Genomic DNA, 20,487 nt, shown 5'->3' on the forward strand with positions numbered 1-20,487 from the left:
GAAAGAGTAACAAACATCCATACATCCATACAAACTTTCGCATTTATAATATTAATAGGATTCTGATTTTAAAACACATCCTGCTAAATCCTACTAGTCCTACTAATATTATAAATGTGAACGTTTGAAAGGATGTGTGTGGGTTTGTTGCTCTTTCACGCAAAGACTAGTGAACGGATTGCAATGAAATTTAGTACGTAGACAGCTGGACAACTGGAATAGCATATAGGCAACTTTGAATCCCGATATTCTTACGGGATACGGACTTACGCAGGTGAAACCGCGGGGAGCAGCTAGTCTATTTTAAGAGTTTCTTTGAACGCATCAATCCTAAAAAACTACCGGACCGATTTCGAAAATTCATCCAGCTTTGGATATGTACGTTATTCATGATTGCTATAGACTATATACATGGGCGAAGACAGGGCGGATCGATAGTATAATAAAATAATAAATTACAAATTATGAACGTATATTATGGAAATATTGAATTGCTTTGAAAAGTCTGAGAATACATACTTAATCCCTTTTCTAACCCTTCCCAGTCCGTTCCTTTATTACCGTCATCATTTTTTTCCTCCTCCTTTACCCCTAAAAGCGAAAAACGCATTGTCAAACGCTACGCACGTTTCCATAGGCGGTGGTGATCGCTTACCATCAGGCGAACCACCAGCTCGATCCGTTATGATATAAAATAATAGATAGTTTTAAAACACTAATAAATACGCTTATATCAATAAATTATTGTATCGTCACCGATCCTTGATAAGTGTACAAAGTTTATTAAATCAGTCCGTTTAAAGTGGGTCATAATCGAGTCTAAAGAAGTCGGTAACAAACATACAGGTGAAGCTAATAAAAGCGTGTGAGAAAAGATTCGTATGGAAATAAATTGTCTCATTTGTCCTTATGCAGTCGCTAAGTAGGGAAATTATTTAATCCTCACTATCCTTATCAGGATATACTCATGAAATTATTGTATCTACTATATGAACATGTTTTTTTTTATGTTATAGTCGGCAATGGAGCTGGTGGGTCGCCTGGTGGTAAGCGCTACCACCGCACATGGACATTTGGAGAGACATAAGGTTCATTGCAGACCTTACGCCTCTACAAATGGAATGCCGACTCTAAATTGGGAATGGATTAGGAAAGGATTGATGAGAGGAATAAAGGAAAGGACTGGGAAGGGTGAGGAAAAGGATATGGGCCTCCGGCTCCCCAACTCACCGTACGAAACACAATAGCTATTATTTCACGCCGGTCTTCTGTGGGGGTGTGGTACTACCCGGTGGGAGCTGGCCCAATTCGTGCCGAAGCGTGCTCGACTCCCACAGTGTAAACACAGAGACATATACCATGAAACTATTTACCATTATTGTACCATTATTATCAAGGATCGGTGAATACAAAAATTTTATGATAGAAGCGTGTTTATTAGTTTTTTAAAACTACATTTATTATTCTAACAAATTGTTTAAATCAGTCAGTTTATAATTAAAAAGTTAAGTTTGCATTAAATCAGTCGGTTTAAAGTCAAAAGAAGTCGTTTAAACATACAAGCATCCAAACAGATGGAGTTAATAAATGCATGTTATAATATTTCCTCATTCCCTTTCGAACGGGCGAGCCACTGGTCTACGACAAGCGAAGTCACGCGTAAAATGTAATCAACGTATTCCATATAATAAGGGCTTGATATGAAAACATGCGGGCGGAGCCAGGGGGCGAGCCTAGCTATTAAAATAAAGGTCAACATAGATTGTATCGTGGAATCAATAACGGTTTTAAAGCGCGTTATTTAACCGGTTTAATGATGTAAGATACGTATTATATATTTCTAATATATAAAATTCTCGTGTCACAGTTTTCGTTGCTATACTCCTCCGAAACGGCTCGACCGATTTTGATGAATTTTTTTGTGCTTATCCGGTATCTATGAGAATCGGCCAACATCCATTTTTCATAACCCTTTTTTTTATAGTGGGGAAATCTTGCATAGATACCCACGGCCCCCGGGGATGGAGCCGTGGGTTATGTCGGATTCTTACCGACCAAAACCCCACTGTGTTCCGTCGAGCCACTTGAGTGAGGGGGCCACGGGAGCTGGTTAAAATACGTCCGCGACCCCCTCGGCGGTCGCCCGTTGCCCGGCCAATTTTTTTTTTCATACCCCTAATAGATAAGAGTAAGGCAGAACGGCGTTTGCCGGGTACAGCTAGTATAATTCTAAAGCTTAGTCCTTTTTGCATTTACATAGCGGAAGAAATCTCCTTGATGACCTCCTCCTTATTTGAAGTTTAAAAAAATAATAATAAAAAATGTATTAAAAAAAATAATAAAAAAATGTATAATGCACGACTTTATACACGACTGTTTATCACAAAAATATCAATATTACGAGTCAAAATTGCTTCATTTGATAAATACACGAACCTATTAAACCGATTTTGATCATTTTTGAACCTTTGTAGAACACGATCTTTACGAAATTTCTTTATAATATACAAATAAGGTTAATACGATCATAAATAATTGAAAATAATCCTATCCTATCCTACTAATATTATAAATGCGAAAGTTTGTAAAGATGTGTGTGTGTTTGTTGCTCTTTCACGCAAAAACTACTGAACCGATTGCAAAGAAATTTGGTACGTAGACAGCTGGACAACTGGAATAACATATAGGTAACTTTTATCCCGATATTCCTACGGGATACGGACTTACGCGGGTGAAACCACGGGGCGCAGCTAGTTATTCATAAAAAGTTAAAATATAAACGTTACTCCCACTTTATCGAGAGTCATTAATATCAATTATGTATACTTAATAAGTATGTACTAACTTTAAAGTTATAATGCACTTGGGGCTAAGTTAAAATAAGTTTGGCAAAGTTTTAAAGTTAAAAAACTTACGAGTAACTTGTATGTATACAAGTTACTCGTAAGTTACTTGAATATCGTTTGATTCATATTTAAATATTTTACATTCATTTACTATTTTAAGTAAATGTTTTATCAATTAAACCGACATTTAACGATATAAAAGGGAAAATGAAAATGTCTTATTGCAAGACTATTTTTATTAGTCAGTGCAACCTGGTTGTCTGGAAGAAATCGCTAATTAGCGATAAGACCGCTATTTCTAATAATAAGGTTAAGTTCCAATTTGTAATTTTTCTAAAACAATAAAGCATAAATAAATAAGACATTTGTTTTGCCATTATTTTTATTTATTTGAATTAAGATAATATATCATAATGATATTCCAAAAATGTTGATATATCTTAATTCAAACAAAGCTGAGATGTATTTAAAAAAATTACTAGTAGTATCTTAGCAATAATGAAAGAGCACATTTATAAAATATTTCAAAATCTACAAATTTGAAAACCTATTATTCTAAACATTATACACATATATAATAGGTTATTAATGCTATAATAACCTATTACAATAAATATATTATTGTGTACTTTTGATATCAAGTTGAGGTTTATTAGTAAATCCCCAAAATAAATCCAGAATCGAATGATTAAAAAAACCGTCCTATATCCCGTGCCTCACTACACCTACCACAACTTAGACAAGAAAAAAACACACTCGTGCAACTTATCTCATAATCAATATAAAATCTCTTGAATTCTTTACGATTCATAGAAACAGCGCATTTCTTACATTTATGCATTGCATTTGCATATATTCAGTATACATGTGTTTCATTTGGTTTTTTCTCTTCGCTAGATGCCGTGAGTAACGTTCTCCTTGGAAATAATTACGCAATAAAAACTTTCCATTAAATACTTTTTTTTATTGTCTATGACTTGGATGATTAAAAAAAATGTATAACTGTCAATGTTTTGGCGGGTTTTTATGATCTGCGATAAATGGAACTGCATGTTATAGTTCCTTTTTTCAGAATTAAACGTAAACGTTTTGTATAGATCTAATTAAGCATTTTGTATTTTAAGTGACTAGTTAGTCTAAGGGATCTTGATTATTTTTAATAAATCGTTCGTATGAAATGTTTAAAAATTACAAAAAAGATAAGAAAAAAATGCGAAATATTTTCTTTAAAACCTCTAGTATTATAAAATACTTTAAATTTATGGTGCATAAATATGTGTAAATTGTATTCTTGAAATTAATAGTATTAATTCCATCAATTCGGACAAAACTATATCCCATTTAATTCAAAATCCTAATTGTCTGTCAACGGTGCATCGTATTTATAACAATTACGCCAATTTGTTGTTAATTGTTTACAATTGAAAACAATTTTCCAATTTGCCGCCTTTTGTTTATTGTCTGTCGAAGTGGGTTACAGATTAAATAGAGCGTTGTGTTAAAAACAATTTCGAATTAGGAATGACGGGCGGACTGTTTGACATTTAAATGACATTTTTCTTGAATGATACAAAGGGCTTATAATCTATTATTGTTATGCAATCTCAGCGAGAATATTACGTAATTTGTATCGTGTTTTTCTTCAGACAGATAAATATGTACATATAATAATATGCGATAAAGTTTTGATATATATTTTTGTGAAATGTCTCATGTCTCTCATGTCTCATGTCTCTCATCAATGGCTCATTCCATCTCAAATTTGTGTAACATTTCATAAAATATGTATAATGACATAAAATAAATATATAATAGGTCTACTTGAAAGGCGGTAGCTACAAAACGAATGGATATTTCACATTTAGAATACAAGTACATGTATACATAAGGTACAGAGATAGCGCAAGTCATCTTCACTGTTAGGAAAGATGACTTTCGAATTTCAAAATCAAGTCCCTGATTGGCCGTCAATATCAACCGTTCGGCCAATGGCAGCTCGTCAAAATGAATGACGAAGCACTTCAAAGACAATTGTTAAAAAAAATTAAGACAAAAAAATATCGGCTTCTGTTAAAGTGGCATGCTTTTTGTCCGGCTTTGTGACTCACTGACAGCGCTCACCGTATTTTTTACGGCCTTTGTTCGTGAAAATGCATCGGTGTTTTATTCTCTTTTAACGCATTGTAATTGTATGTTTTCCCATATCTAGGTTGCGTATACTGCATCGCATCGAAATGTCAAAAGGCGCGCTCATTTCGAAAATGGAACGTCCGAGGCATAGACTAAAAAATAAAAAAGGAACAACAAAGCGGCCCGCGAAGTCAAGTGTCAAGAAAAAAAAAGCTCATTTGTGATCGGTGGACGTCAGAACGAAATGATGATGGATGAACACCGCTACCGTTCTTTAATTCGTATTGGAATGAGGTGCTGTGACGAATGCGACGCGAACCTTAACTTATTTCTAGTAACGCACCCCGTACTATGTGCTGCTTTATATTATATATATACTTATGTGGGCAAGGACATCCGTTTATAATAGTGTCATAGTGTTTGCCTTTCTATCACGTCGCAACGGTGTGTTTTTATGGTTACATTTTTGTCTGCAAATAGTTTATGGAAAACCCGTATAATTCCCGTTTCTGTAGGATTTCCGGGATAAAATTTTCGAATGTTATCATAAAAACAATACAAAACAGACAGATTTATTATACAATACAATGATTGTTATATTGTTGGATGGGAAACCCATAACAAAGGAGGAATTGAAACAAGGCAACTGTAATATCTTCAATAAAACAGCATTATAATTATTATTAAACATGAAGAAAGGAATGGTTTTTGCTGATACTTTTCATTATCAATTTACTTTTTTGTTATAAAATCTATTTATAATTAATAATAAGTTATTTTCATTTGTTTGTATTATTGTCATCATAATTTAACCTTTTTGCGAATTAAGTGTGAGAAGTTACATTGATATGTTTTATTTATCTATTGGTTCATATTTCTCTTGATAACTTGTTAACTGTTCATTTCCTAATACACATAATATGTCTATATTCTAGCTATGCTATTAATTCGGTCCTTAATAAAAACTTTTTGAATGATTCTTATGAATTCGAATTTGGAATATTTAAAAAAAGAACAGGGAAATGGAATACATTTGAAATGTAACAATTAAAAATAAAAAAATATAGCAAATGGTCTTGACCTTTGAGTTATTGCTACAGATTACGTAGAACTGTTTGCATTTGAACAATAGATCATAAACAGCACTAGGGATAAACTAAGGTTTATTGTCTATTAAACTTCATATCCATATTGTCTATGATATAAAGTCGGTTTTACACTTACGGAATTGATGGATGTGGGAAAGAGATGGGTGATAGAGTTGAATCCGTTTTTTGTTTAATGAGGAATCGAATCGTGAATAGGAAATGGTGTAAGTGTTGTTTTCGAATTGTCGATTGTTTTTTAAAAAAATATAATGATTGTTATTTATTGGTGATGAATTTAGGATATCTTAGTCATAATTATACATAACAAAATTTCTGCAGTTTGTATGAATAACATATTTCTAGCACTGATTGATGGATGATGTTGCAATTTTTTTTATAAAAACTATCGGAAAGTAAAATACTTTAATTTTTTTCAAATTTAATTAATAATATCAAAAAAAAGTAAGATCAAACCACTGTCTTAAATTTACATTCACAAAAAAAAAAACTATATCGATACTATATTTCTCGTAGATACATCACTATCATATCGACGCGGGCTCATCAAAGTGCGGCGAACAACTTCAGACAATAACTGAGAAATATTAAATTATAATAAAATTATCTTGAGATTACTTTTTATGCTATAAGATGGATGTAAAAAGAAATAGACACGACATTATAAAGAAAATGAAAAATCATTTTTAATTTTTAGTTTTATAGCATTGAAAAATCATTGTTTATTCAAAAGTATATATACTCGTACTAATCACGATCCGATAATAACACAGTAATATTACACAGTTATTAACGGACTGTGTCTATATATAGGTAGATATGTCTTGCAATTACATTTTTAATATACAATATAACAAACTAATACTTTTCAATCCTGTTTTATCTTTATACTGTATATCTTCTAATATATAAAATTCTCGTGTCACAGTTTTCGTTGCCATACTCCTCCGAAACGGCTTGGCCGATTCCTCTGAAATTTGGTAAGCATATTGGGTAGGTCTGAGAATCGGCCAACATCTATTTTTTATCCCGATATTCCTACGGGATACGGACTTACGCGGGTGAAACCGCGGGGCGCAGCTAGTACTGTATAAAATTTTATATTTCCTTAATAAATTAAAAACCTTAGTAATAATATTTCATTTGATTATTTATTATCACAATTGAGCTAATTTTTCTATACCGAAAGATATTTAATGCTGAAATGAAATTTGTTTCAACCACACGTGAATAATAAATATTAAATAAGTTTTCTAACTATGCACCTTGTCATAAGCTAAAATATAAGGCGTATTAACAGAAATATGAATCCACAAATCATTTCATCAAGTCTTACCACGAATCGTAATACATCGATGATAGGCATCGGTTATTTAAAATAAAAATATAATTCTATCAACATTATAATAATATTTAAAACAACGTTATTATAAGTTCAAATGAAGCAAAAAATATTATATCTTTAAACCCAAGTCCAGTCTATAACACACTAAGTCTACACAAGAATCACACGAATTATTCATTTTCAACGGCGACACATGACGAATCAATCGGCCACGAACGAATCGGTTGCCGCGCTCGGCTCTGCCGCGAAAAGTACTCTATATGTCTATGGATGTCATAACAAAAATGGAATGTGGTCTATGGGAAGATGCGTTCTTTATTTTTGTTTTTTTTTTTTTTTTATTGAACAGATTGTTGGTGGCCAGTGATATGTTTTTTGTTTCTCATTGGTTTTTATTTTCTCGAATTATAATGTAGATTACCAACTCTTTAATAAAGCAAGTATAAAGTCAATTATTATTTGATAGATATAAATAGACAATAGACAATATATAAATATACAATAGACACTACTGACAATTAGTTACAAATACAAACACTACCTAATTGTAATTTACAATTTCGATTGGTTAAAAAATTTAAAGCTCATGATTTTATAATAAATATATACCTAAGTACAAGTTTTAAAACACATCGATACCCCTTTTTCCGGTAAAACTAGAAACGTACGTACGATATCATTACTTCAACAAATAAAAGGAAATTATCGTCTAATATCCATTCCCGCCAAAACGCAAGTTAAAAGTATTGCTGCGATAAAAAATTAAATAGCTACTACGACTCTACGAAACCGCACTGTCACAGATAACAAAAAACTTGTAATTATACCTCTCTAATCTGTACTACTGCATGTAAGTAAGATGTTTAATCGATTGTAAATCTTATTGTAACGAGATAAAGCCTTATTTTACACGTCCGCATCGTTGAAAAACAAGTGAATGGTACATAGACTTAATTGTTAGTTTTGTGACATAATTACTATGTAGCCGTGTTGTCTATGTTTTTTTACGTTCGATGTTTGAAATTCTAGTCACGTTTTTAAAAGAAAGCTTACTTATTGACTATTGTTAATGTTAAATAATACAATTAAAAGTCATTCTGTATCTGGCGAATAAAATATACAGACTGTGAATACCTAAAATATTTTTAATACTTCAGGTGAAATATTATTAAAGTATTAGCAAGCAAATTATGTCATTGGATAATCGAGTTGTAGTAGAAAAATTTCTACCACGTTTTACCAAAAGCTACCACTGACCTGTGTCTGCGTCAATCCTAAGCTTGCCGCCAGCTCTGCTCTCTCCGGGAGGGCGAGGTACTGCGTCCTCTGGAACCTTCTATTTAATTGCTGCAGTTGTAAGCTAGAGTAGATAGTCCTTGGTTTCCTCATTTTCTTCCCTTTTCCATTCACTCGGAGCCCCGGGTCGTCTGATAGACCACATTTTTCTGTCAACACATAAACTCGTATGAATAATAAATATCAGTAACATACAGAATCATCAATGGTATTCATTACATAAATTCCATAAGTAATAAATATTTTTAATCAGGCAACATTGTAAATAAGGGCACATTGACTCGCATCCGGTCAATAAAAAACTGCACCACTAATGTTTATTGCGTTTCATTCAAATGCAAATTAATTTATAGATTCTTTAATATCAAACCGTGAGGATGCATAATGTGGATAATAAAAATTTCAGTCTATTCTTATATACCGAAAACGTATGCGTTTGTGTGTTAAAATGAAATCACTGCCTGTAATTATTATTTTATCCGTACGGTTCTCGAATATTCATAAACATCCAATTGGCCCTAATATACACGTATTGAAATTCTAAATTTGAAATGTAAACGAATCCGCCATAAATCAGTGCAAGCGAAACGATGCAATAAATTCACAATATAAATACGAATGCACCGTAAAATATATGAAAGGCGCTCGCTACTTGATAATAGTCAGTGGTAAGTAGTAATTATCGATATCAGATCGCCCGAGAGACCGACACTAACGCACATTAATATATCGATAACTTGAAAGTTGAAGGACGCTCGAGAACGTATTCCACATTCAAATTTTGGAGGGCTTTCACAGATCATTGAGTCTTTTTTTTGGCTTCTTTTTTTTCACACGAAACGAGGTTGTATAAGTTGTTTTGAATTGAATGACATTTAAAATTTTAATGTTTGATGTAAAACTCTATGTTTGAAATAATATTGCTTTAATGTTCGTGAAATAAACAGTCGTTAAAGGTTTAATTTTATTGCATCCGTATATATTGTTTATTGGCAAATACGCGCGTAATTCTAATCAATTTGACAGGTGACAGGTTTTACATCCAAGGGTACATTGTTTTATTTTTATTAACATTCGTAATAGGTTCTATGAATAAGGGCTTTTGCATGTGAGGCAATTTATTGATTTGTTCATAATAATTCGAACTAAAATTATGCAGAACTATATTTCCTTCACCTTAAATTTATTTGAATTTGTGAACATCATTTTAGGTGATCCTTTTTGGTTTTAGTTTTTTAAAAAGAAATTATCCAAAATTGATAAATTATCTTTATAATTCTATTGTATCAATATTGATTTAAGGCTACATATATTAAGAAATATTTTTTTTTATATTCAATAAAGACAAGGGATCATATGTTTTGTAGTACAAACAAACATGTCTCCTCTATGATATAATAAATATCATGATATCATCTGTAACACGAGGCGAGTCATAAATAAAGACAATTAATTGCACCCTCCAAAATTGTGTTTATCCGCTACCAGTATAGTGTATAAAGTGATGTATTGGATTTGAACAAAATTTATTTTATTGCCAAGTGAGTGTTATTTATTGCATTAATAGATTTTTTATTATGTCACAGTCGGCAATGGAGCTGGTGGGACGCCTGATGGTAAACGCTACAACCACCCATGAGCATTTGAAGAGACATAAGGTCCATTGCAGACCTTACGCCTCTACAAATGGATTGCTGACTTTAAATTGGGAAGAGATTAAGAAAGGATTGGTAAGAAGAATAAAGGAAATGCTGGGAAGGGTAAGGAAAAAGATATGGGCCTCCGGCTCCCCCACTCACCGAACGAAACACAGCAATACTATTTCACGCCGGTCGAAGTAGTGCTGACCCTCGACGGTTACCCATCAAGACACTGACTGCGTTGTAGGGCTGCTTACCTTAATTTTATCGATCTGTTTAAATGTCAAAGCGTAATGATAGGTCGTTTTTGAAGTTGATTTTGTGACGTTTAGGGAACCACATACCTACTAGTATAAATTATAGAGCATTTGATTCATACTTTTCGGACTTTGCACACGTTTAATGTTGTTTTATCGATAGAATATATCGATATTTTTAATCAAACGAGGATGGAACATAAATCAATCTAAGACTTCCAAATGGTTTCCCATGCATACATACATATCAAGACGCTCGGACAGACGGACGGACAAAACAATGCGAGGCCTGAGGTACGGACACACCCCTGAACTAGTGATGTAAAAATTGTCGATAATTTTTCATGTCACAAATACACAAAGTTTAATTTAATGAGATTAAACATGATGTAGCTTTTTTAAAGATTTAAAAATTTATCTAATGACATCTCATCTATACTCATATTATAAAGCTGAAAGTTTGTTTGAACGCACTAATCTCAGGAACTACTGGTCTAGTTTGAAAAATTCTTTCAGTGTTAGATAGCCCATTTATTGAGGAAGGCTATAGGCTACATATGTACCACAGTCGATGCTGGGGCGGACCGATAGTAAAGTTTATATGAACAGTTAAGTTTTCCAGGAGTTATCGTAATTACGCCAGTTTCCACACATACAGACGCCAACGTCCATTGCTTATTTGTTTTTATTAATTTATAAATGTAATTAGTGTTAAACCTAGTCTTTTTCCTGGATATTTATGTGAAAATATATTATTGTACACATAATCACTATAGGGGGCCCGTGACCCAGTAGTGGGAATATATATGGGCTGATGATGGATATTATTCTATAAGTGCCATAGACAATAAACAGACATAAGTACTTACAGTACAAAAAATCATCTCTATTTTCGGAAGGGGGGGGACTATAAGCGTGTCGCTACCAGGGTGAACTAGTAGTTCATCCACGCGTCCGTGCTAAGACAGCAGCCCTTCAGGCTGACATCGAGAATCATTACAAAAAGAAAAAATCTCTATCTCTAGTCTATTTTCGTAAAGTCGTGCTTTCTTTATGAGGGGTACCATTCGTAGTAGCTATCAAGACTAATTGAGAGACGACGATTGTTATTCGATAGTGCTTTGGCAACCGTAATTTGAATGAATGAATGAAATTAATGAAATGAATGAAATAGGAATAAAATATGATATGTCGTGCAAAGGGCGGCTTTATGGCTCAATAGCAATTTCTTTTAAGCATCCCAAATTCGATATTTTAAACTTGTTCGATATCAGAAGTAGGGGAGGAGGTCCGTATCCTTTTCCTTACCCTTTCTAGTCCTCTCCATCAATCCTTCCATATCTATTATCGAAAGTTGCCAATCCATTTGTACAGGCATGTAGCCTCTGCAAATGTTTATGGACGAAGCTGATCGCTTATCATTGACCAGCTCCACCACAAACCATAGAAATAGGGCGCTGCTAACTTGAATGATACCTTTTTAAACTATTTGTTATCTATGACGTTATAAAAAACCCGGGAAAAAATCAAAGAAATTTTAAAATCGTATAATGTGATTCGATTAAAAAATCGTGTTGTTTTTGTGATTTTATATCAAAACACGAGCATTGTATACCCATTCAAGTGTCAACCGGTTATAAAAACGTATGTTATAAATCTAATTAATTATAATTGTGTAATAAATATCAATGCATTATTCATTTTAAACGCATTTTATTATTAAGAATATAAGTTATTCAACGCGTTTGTTTGTTTGCGTCCATTCAAACGATGCCCTTTCTTTCTAGAATACATTTCTATTGTAAATACAATGCTAGAAAGGAATCGTTGATAATTTATATATGTACATGCTTTTGCTCACCGAGATTAAATTATTAGCTTGTTGTTTATACACGTAATATTCGTTTTAAATCGTTGCAATAATGTCAGACGTTGTTACATGATAATGCACGTACATACATATAAATGTAACAGTGTTGTGGATCATTTAAAACAAAACATTATACAACATTACCATTGTATTTTCTTGTGTTTGATTTTACGCGAGTATTATACATTTAGAAATTAACGACTTTTAAACGCGCGCGTGGTCACGTGGAGACTGGGAGTCTCCCGCTCGCTGTAAAGTGTTCGAAACGTCGGGTTAACAATATAATGAATAAATCGCGTTTAAAATCCGTTTTAAAGTCTTTAATTTCTAAAACATCCGTAAGTCATTAAAATCTATTCTCTGTGAGAGGTTCCTGAATGGAAGTTCGTTCTCAATTTGAATATGTTTTTTTTTAATTATGTTATTTGACAACGCGCGGGCTTCCAAGCCGATTATTGGTCCCATTTTAGAATCTGGAGTGCTATCTCCCCCCAAAGTCGGTGACCATTTTCATAAAAAAATAGTGATTGCATCCATCACAACAACATTTCGTCGTCACACCCCGACACTTTCCAAAACAACACTATTAATAAAAATAACAAAAAAAAACATCGATAGCCCAGCACATCACTAGTTTGCGTCGAAACAGTACCGCCCACTTGCCCGCCTACCGAAAATGTTAAAATAAAACGGGCCTTTAAAAATAATAAAAACCTAACCCAAAAACATTTAACCCTCCACAAAAACACTTTAATCTGATCTCCGTTCGCGATTGCGGTTAAGCGGAGTTGCGCGCGGCCAGCGTTCGGATGGGTTAAATATAGAAATAGGTCGCTATTAAATTGAATGATACTTTTTTGAACTATTTGTTGTCTATGACGTAACTACGCAAATCTAGATAGAACTATCATATAATGCTTTGCTAGCCTCCAACAACTACATAGTCTACCTATATTAGTGGTCTGCCCCAGCTTTGTCTGTGGTACAAACTTAGCCTATAGCACTCAGGGCTAGCATATGTATCCAACGGTGAAAGAATTTTGGAAAACGGTCTCGTAGTTCCTGAGATTAGCGCACTCAAACAAACAATATATTAATAGTTCTATTATTCCTGGCTGATAGTACATACTTACATCCCCTATTTTATCCCCTTGGGGGTAGGAGATATCAAAATCCTTCCGCAGTAGATGCCTTAGACATACTAGCTATCTGCATGCCTGCATGCATGCAAATTTCAGCCCAATCGGTCTATCAGTTTGGGCTGTGCGTTGATACATCAGTCAGTGAGTCACCTAAGCGTATAGCGTTTATATAATACTAGTTTTGCCCGCGGCTTCGCACGCGTTAATTCGGAGTAGAATAATAGATTTTGTACATATAAACCTTCCCCTTGAATCATTGTATCTATCAGAAAAAAACATCATCAAAATCCGTTGCGTAGTTTTAAAGATCTAAGCATACATAGGAACATAGGGACAGAGAAAGTGACTTTGTTTTATACTATGTAGTGATTAAGATTAAGATACAGCAAGTCGCAAAATAATCCTATCCTACTTCCTACTAATATTATAAATGCGAAAGTTTGTAAGGATGTGTGTGTGTTTGTTGCTCTTTCACGCAAAAACTGCTGAACCGATTGCAATAAAATTTGGTACGTAGACAGCTGGACAATTGGAATAACATATAGGTAACTTTTGATCCCGATATTGCTACGGAATACGGACTTACGTGGGTGAAACCGCGGGGCGCAGCTAGTGTTTAAATAAATAAATTCGTCAAAACGTAATACACACATAAACTTATGCTATAATGTGTGCTTTTATCGTCACAACCAATAATAATTTAATTAAATTAATTACTATTCGTGTATCTAGATTCTAGATTAAATATAGATTACAAAATAACAGCAACATATTAAGGTAAAAACTATATCACACGACACATCTAAAACTAAGACAGGTTCATAAAGATAAAAGATATAGATTCGTAGTAAGGATAACCTGGGGCTAAACTGAGTTAAGGCAGTAGGAGCAGGTACAGTTAGAGACAGAAGTCGTTTTGAATAAATATAATATTACAGAAACAAATAACTTTGAAAGGTTTGGAACCTCTCTTCTAAGTATATCTCTTAAAATAAGATTTTATTTGGATGGCATGTATGAAAGTCTACTAGTAAGTTCATCAAAATTAAGGGACAGTAATGACATTAAATAAATACACTTAATTAAGTGCTACAAAATATTTATTATGAAACAAATAATTTCCATCTGCCTTGAATGGCCTTTTTATTTTAATTCTTTAATTGAGAAAATAAAACCTTCATATATCATATATTATATATTTAAAAATATAAATTAAAAACTACTACAAATTAAAATTAAATCAACAGTTACAAGTTACTTGGGTTACAAGTATAATGACGAGAAAAAGTAATTTAAATATATTAAATACTAACAATTTAAGTACACGACAGTACACGCGAGCGTAGCTTCTTTGAAAAAAACACAAAAACTGTAAGTAACAATTAAAAATATCTATAATGACGGTATTCGCCTGTGTTATTAGAAATATTAAAATATTTTTTATCGGTAATGCTTCGGGCTAGCAGATGCCTGACGCGGGGGTTCCGGGTTCGACTCCCTAATTATAACATGTCGCATAGTTCCCTATTCTAAACATATTTTTTTAACATTTTCCGATGTATATTAATTCGCCATAGTGTTTTATTGAAGAGTATGGACGTATAGTTTGATTTCAAATTCCTGCCTTTTCAATCCTATCCTATCCTACTAATATTATAAATACAACAGTGTGAGGATGGAAGAATGTGTATGTGTATGTTTGTTACTATTTCGCGCAAAAACTACTCAACCGATTGTAATGTAATTTGGTACGTAGATAGCTGGACTACTGGAATAACACATAGGCAGCCTTTTATCCCAATATTCCTAGGGGATACAGACTTACGCGGGAGAAACCGTGGGGCGTAGCTAGTAATTTATATTTTTAGTACAACCAATACATTTTTAGTAAATCGCATATAATTTCTGAGCGATGATACGTACGCATGTGTGCGTGTAGCGCCGTCAGAGAGTACGCGTCAATGTGTGTGCGTCTTTTAGCTCTTTACTCCCCTTAAGCGTCCCATGTCCCCTTGTGGGGCATGGTGCAGATACATTATATACCAGTTCAAAAGATTTATTTTCTTTATAGATGAAAAGGTGTAATTTCCCAGAACCGGAAACCGAACGGGATACCTTTAGATAACAATAACTTCCCTTTACTAGAATTAAAGAGGTCATTAGATTTATTGTTAAGTTTGCATGTCCGTGTATCACGATAGACTGACTTAACAATGTTCGATGAGTTTTGCAAGAAGACAAACAATGTCAAATTGAATATGGATACGAGAAAACGCAAATAAAAAAAAAAATTAAACAATAATTTAAAAACAATAAACGCGATTGACTGATATCTTAATTCACAATTTGTTGGATAATTACCGTTATTATGTCTTAATTAGTGTGAAACGACTTTATAAAAAGAATCGCTGTTTTATATGTACCTTAAATTTATTTTTTTGTCATCTCACATAAATTGACGATGTCATCGATAACCGACTTGAAGAAATGAGGTTTTTGTAACTACTAGATCAAATGAATACATTATAATACACCAATTAAGATACTGTAACGTAGAGGTCAATCATATTAAAATGCCTACTGAAAGAACCGCCTGTCTGTATCTTCTTAATGTCTAAACCGCTAAATCGATTGGGATAAAATTTGGTAAAAAGAAGTATGTATGTAAGTAGATATGTAATGTAGATGTGTATGAGATTATAATAGAGTTTGTATGCAAAATATCAACATTTAAAATTTCATCAAAATCGGTGCAGTACTTCTTACTATCATCTATATAGATAAAATAGTATACAAATTAAATAATATAAAACGTTGGAATTTAATTTAAATGTCTGCTAGTGTTAACACACCAAGCACTTTGATTTTTTTTATCTTTTACGCATTAAGTCCAACTCTAGTATAGCTAGTGTTATATAATACTAACTGCGCCCCGCGGTTTCACCCGCGTAAGTCTGTATCCCGTAGGAATATCGGGATAAAAATTTGCCTATTTGTTATTCCAGTTGTTCAGCTATCTACGTACCAAATGTCATTGCAATCGGTTCATTAGATTTTGCGTGAAAGAGCAACAAACACACACACACACACATCTTTTAAACTTTCGCATTTATAATATTAGCATGATATGATAGTAGGATATAATAAAACAAAAGAATGAATAAAAAAACAACACATTGCAATAGAGTTGAGTCATTTTGCGTTGCAAATCTATGTTATGCAATAAAAAACTTAGATATTAACTCAGGATTATCCTCACCTTGAAAATAGGAAGGTGAATAGAAATCACGAAATATGAAAACTGTTGTATTGGAAAATCGACCTTGATATAACAACCGGTCGCTTAGAAAATGTACGTCGGAAAATATCAATTACGGATCAATATCCTTTGGTGTTTTTATCTGTGGAAAAATACGTTATGTAACCGTGATACCTTTGTTTATTATAAACTTATTATTAAAAAATATAATGATAAAAAATGCTTGGTCCGTTTTCATACAGAATTGTTATTTTTTTTTTATAATATATGACGGAAAAATATCAAATTTATGATACTGTAAGATACTTATGTATACTGTAGTGTTAAACTCACATTATTTGGAAAACCTATGTATCAGCTCTTCCAGTTTTACTTCAGTTTAAAAACAACAATGAATAAAAGATTAGATTGTCTTTATAGATTGTCTTTAACAATAAGTATCTATAGTGCAAACAACAAAAGACATTATTACCGTATCATTTATTATTTCAAACTCGATTAATTTATGTATAGAATAATGTGACTTATCAAGCAAATAGTGATTTACACGTATAAGATCAGAATAATTACTCAATCACTCGTGCGACATTAATTAATCTATAATTTATTATCCATAACAAATGTCACCATAAATGTCAAACTCAATGTGACATCGAACAGTGGCGGGAACGATTTATAAAATTCACAGAAAGCCACAGAAAGCCAATTTAATCGTGGCACAGATTATTAAATATTCATTCGGCGGTAAACCGCCTTGGTGACATTATTTTGACGTCTGATTGACCGTTTACATAATACGACTGCGATATGTCGTTAATGGCATTGTGACCTAAACAGTTCTACAATGAAGCTTTACGATTGATCCCGAGACATTGAAGCGATAACAACGAAGTCATATTTATGGGGAAATTAATTTAATTTGAATTAAACAGATGTAAAAGACGGTCAAGCAATAAATGATTATTGCCTTTTGCGGCCGTCATATGCTTTTTATAGGGATATAATAAACAAACAGCGTACGATGCAAGCGTACAAGGTATATACAAATGCGTTTATCGTACTCGATTATCTCTTAAATGTATCAGTTATTCATTAATGTGTGACATAACTGAATAACAAACGAAAAGCCGCAGCCGACAATAATATTATACTGATAGGTTCTATAAATATATTGTAAAATAGATCGGATAAAATGTTATGTCATATACATAAAAATTGACAGTGTAATAATGCAATCTACTCTGCCTAACCCATATACATTTCTACATACATTTTTTTCAATTTTAAACGTTCTGTTTGTGACTTTCCACGCAGTTTTTATTGCTTTAATCGTAAAGTCGCATCGCTTGCTATAAACGGGCCCGGTTCATATTAATATTTTATAAGGAAAAAACCGTCCTTTTAGCCGGCCTCGTCGCCATAAGAATCATTGTTTTATACATTTAATATTACCACAATTTTAACTTATCCAACACCTCTAATACAGTAAAATAAAAATTGTGGTACTTAACGAAATTATAGTGGTGATGTTATTTAAATTGTATGTAACATGAATATATAGTGGCAAGTTTAGGCTGCTATTATAAGCGACACTTTGAAATTCAGGTATTATATTTTACCCCATACTTACATTTGGACTTTAAGTGTAGATTTATATTTAATTTTTATTATTGTGCTTCATCTATATTCATATGAAAAATAATAGAAAAATTGATAAGTTTTGTAGAAAACTTCTGAAACCCCTCTAAAGCACAACCTTTTCCTAGTTTTGATTCATAAAACGTTTTAAAATTCATTTAAGAATATAATATACCAAACTGTTTCAGATAGTACTACCTTGATATAAACTTCGAATTTCAATTTAGCATTGTATTTTCTTCATAAAAAATGGCTTTATGAGAGACCCAAATAATAAATAATGTTCTAATTTCGAAATATTTAAAAAAAGAACTTACCGTCTTTAGGCGGACTGGCGCACTGCGGTGCATAGGAACCTAAATGATAACCATAGGTATTTTGGTGCATTGGAGGGAAGGGATACCCTAACGACCTAGGACTGGGGAAGCCAGACGCCTCATGAGGGTTCTGCTGACCACCCGGGCTGCCGAAATGGTGCGGATGCTGATACCCGCCTTTAAAACCATATCCGTGCTGTTGTAATTCAATGAACGCGGATTTTGAAGAGACATTAGTGGGTGTAGAGTTATTGGAGTTTGATATATCGTGGGGGGTCTGCGTGCCACCTAGGTGGTGGTGGTGGTCTAGCTCCTGGGTGGTCATGGCCGGCTGGGGTGTGGATGGGCCCCCCCCGTCCGTGGACTGAGGAGGCCCGAACGGATCTGAGAAACTCAGGGTGTTGGTTTTTGTGTTCGGGGATTGAATTCGAGTAATTTTGATGGATTTCCGCTGCTCGCTGGTTATTTTGCCGCTGGGTTAGCCTGCAAAGAGGGATATTGGTTAAAAATAACATTCACATGACAGTTGTACAAGATTTGCTTGTGAGAATTATAAAAAATAGCTTCATATCTCTTCACTAATATTATAAAGAGGAAACTTTTGTATGTTTGTAACGTGTCCCCTCAAAAAACATTGGACCGATTTTAAAAATTCGTTCGCTATTAGAAATCTGCAGCTTCACCGAGTGACTTATGCTATATATGTACCACATGCGAAGCCGGGGTGAACAGCTAGTACTCAATTAGTTTATATACACAGTTAGTAAGACGTGTAGTCGTTGTTCTATATCAATTGTCTTAATAACAATCTGAATTTTAAGACACCTTCGTTATTTCTAACGTACGACATATATAATGTACATGATTCTGTACCTGCCGTTCTACATAACTATCTGTGCAGTAAAGAAGTCTATGGTCAAATGACGTCACCGTTGAATTCAAAATTGGAACGGATTTCAGATATCAACCAACATTCACACACCACTCAAGCGAATCGGTTAAGAAATTATAGAAATACGAACCGCCCACAGGGGTCAGGGGTTTGAGCTTTCTGGAAAACAATTTAGACGCCGACACGGTCAATTGATGCATCGGCTGAACCGGTCTTTGTCTTTTGATAAATTAAAAAAAAAAAGTTGTCTATGATCGCTGAGAAACTTGGGAAAAGAACTGTTTATTTTAAGAATTGTTTGTGGTGGCCTCTTTGAATATACATATACAAAATTAACAGTGTGCTTAATGTAATGGAGGGATTAAAAGATATGAATTTCAATTAAAAATTTACACACTATGGTTTAATCAATGCTAGTTCCAAGAGAATTCATGCATTGAGTCTGTCGTCTCATTTGAAAGCAACCTTGCATCGCATCTGCATCGCAGTTGTATTTAATTCCTTCTTTGTGTTAGTAAAAAGCATATAAAATTTACGCCTACATAAAATATGAAAATATAAAGTAAGGTCGCTTCCCGAGTCTGTCTCTATGTATGTATGCTTAGATCTTTAAAACTACACAGCGGATTTTGGTGGTTTTTTTAATAGATGTACCTAGTGATTTAAGAGGAAGGTGTATATACTTAGTCTGGCCATAAATACTGTTACACTTAATTATAAAAAAATATTACATTTGAATTTCGAATCTG

General features: G+C 33.3%; 1 protein-coding gene across 3 annotated transcripts in view; it reads right to left on the reverse strand.

Annotated features, from left to right (window-relative positions):
- Positions 1-20,487, reverse strand: part of LOC119836550 (homeotic protein distal-less) — a 97,317-nt gene that overhangs the window by 55,391 nt on the left and 21,439 nt on the right. For all 3 annotated transcript variants that reach the window (XM_038361934.1, XM_038361933.1, XM_038361932.1), the window contains exons 2-3: positions 18,847-19,329; positions 8,685-8,872 (exon numbers count right to left, since the gene is read on the reverse strand). In XM_038361934.1, coding sequence (XP_038217862.1) covers positions 8,685-8,872; positions 18,847-19,171 — 513 coding nt within the window. In that variant the 5' untranslated portion in view covers positions 19,172-19,329. The remainder of the gene's footprint in view (positions 1-8,684; positions 8,873-18,846; positions 19,330-20,487) is intronic.

Source organism: Zerene cesonia, chromosome 24 (assembly GCF_012273895.1).
Source record: "Zerene cesonia ecotype Mississippi chromosome 24, Zerene_cesonia_1.1, whole genome shotgun sequence".
In the NCBI taxonomy this organism is placed as follows: domain Eukaryota; kingdom Metazoa; phylum Arthropoda; class Insecta; order Lepidoptera; family Pieridae; genus Zerene; species Zerene cesonia.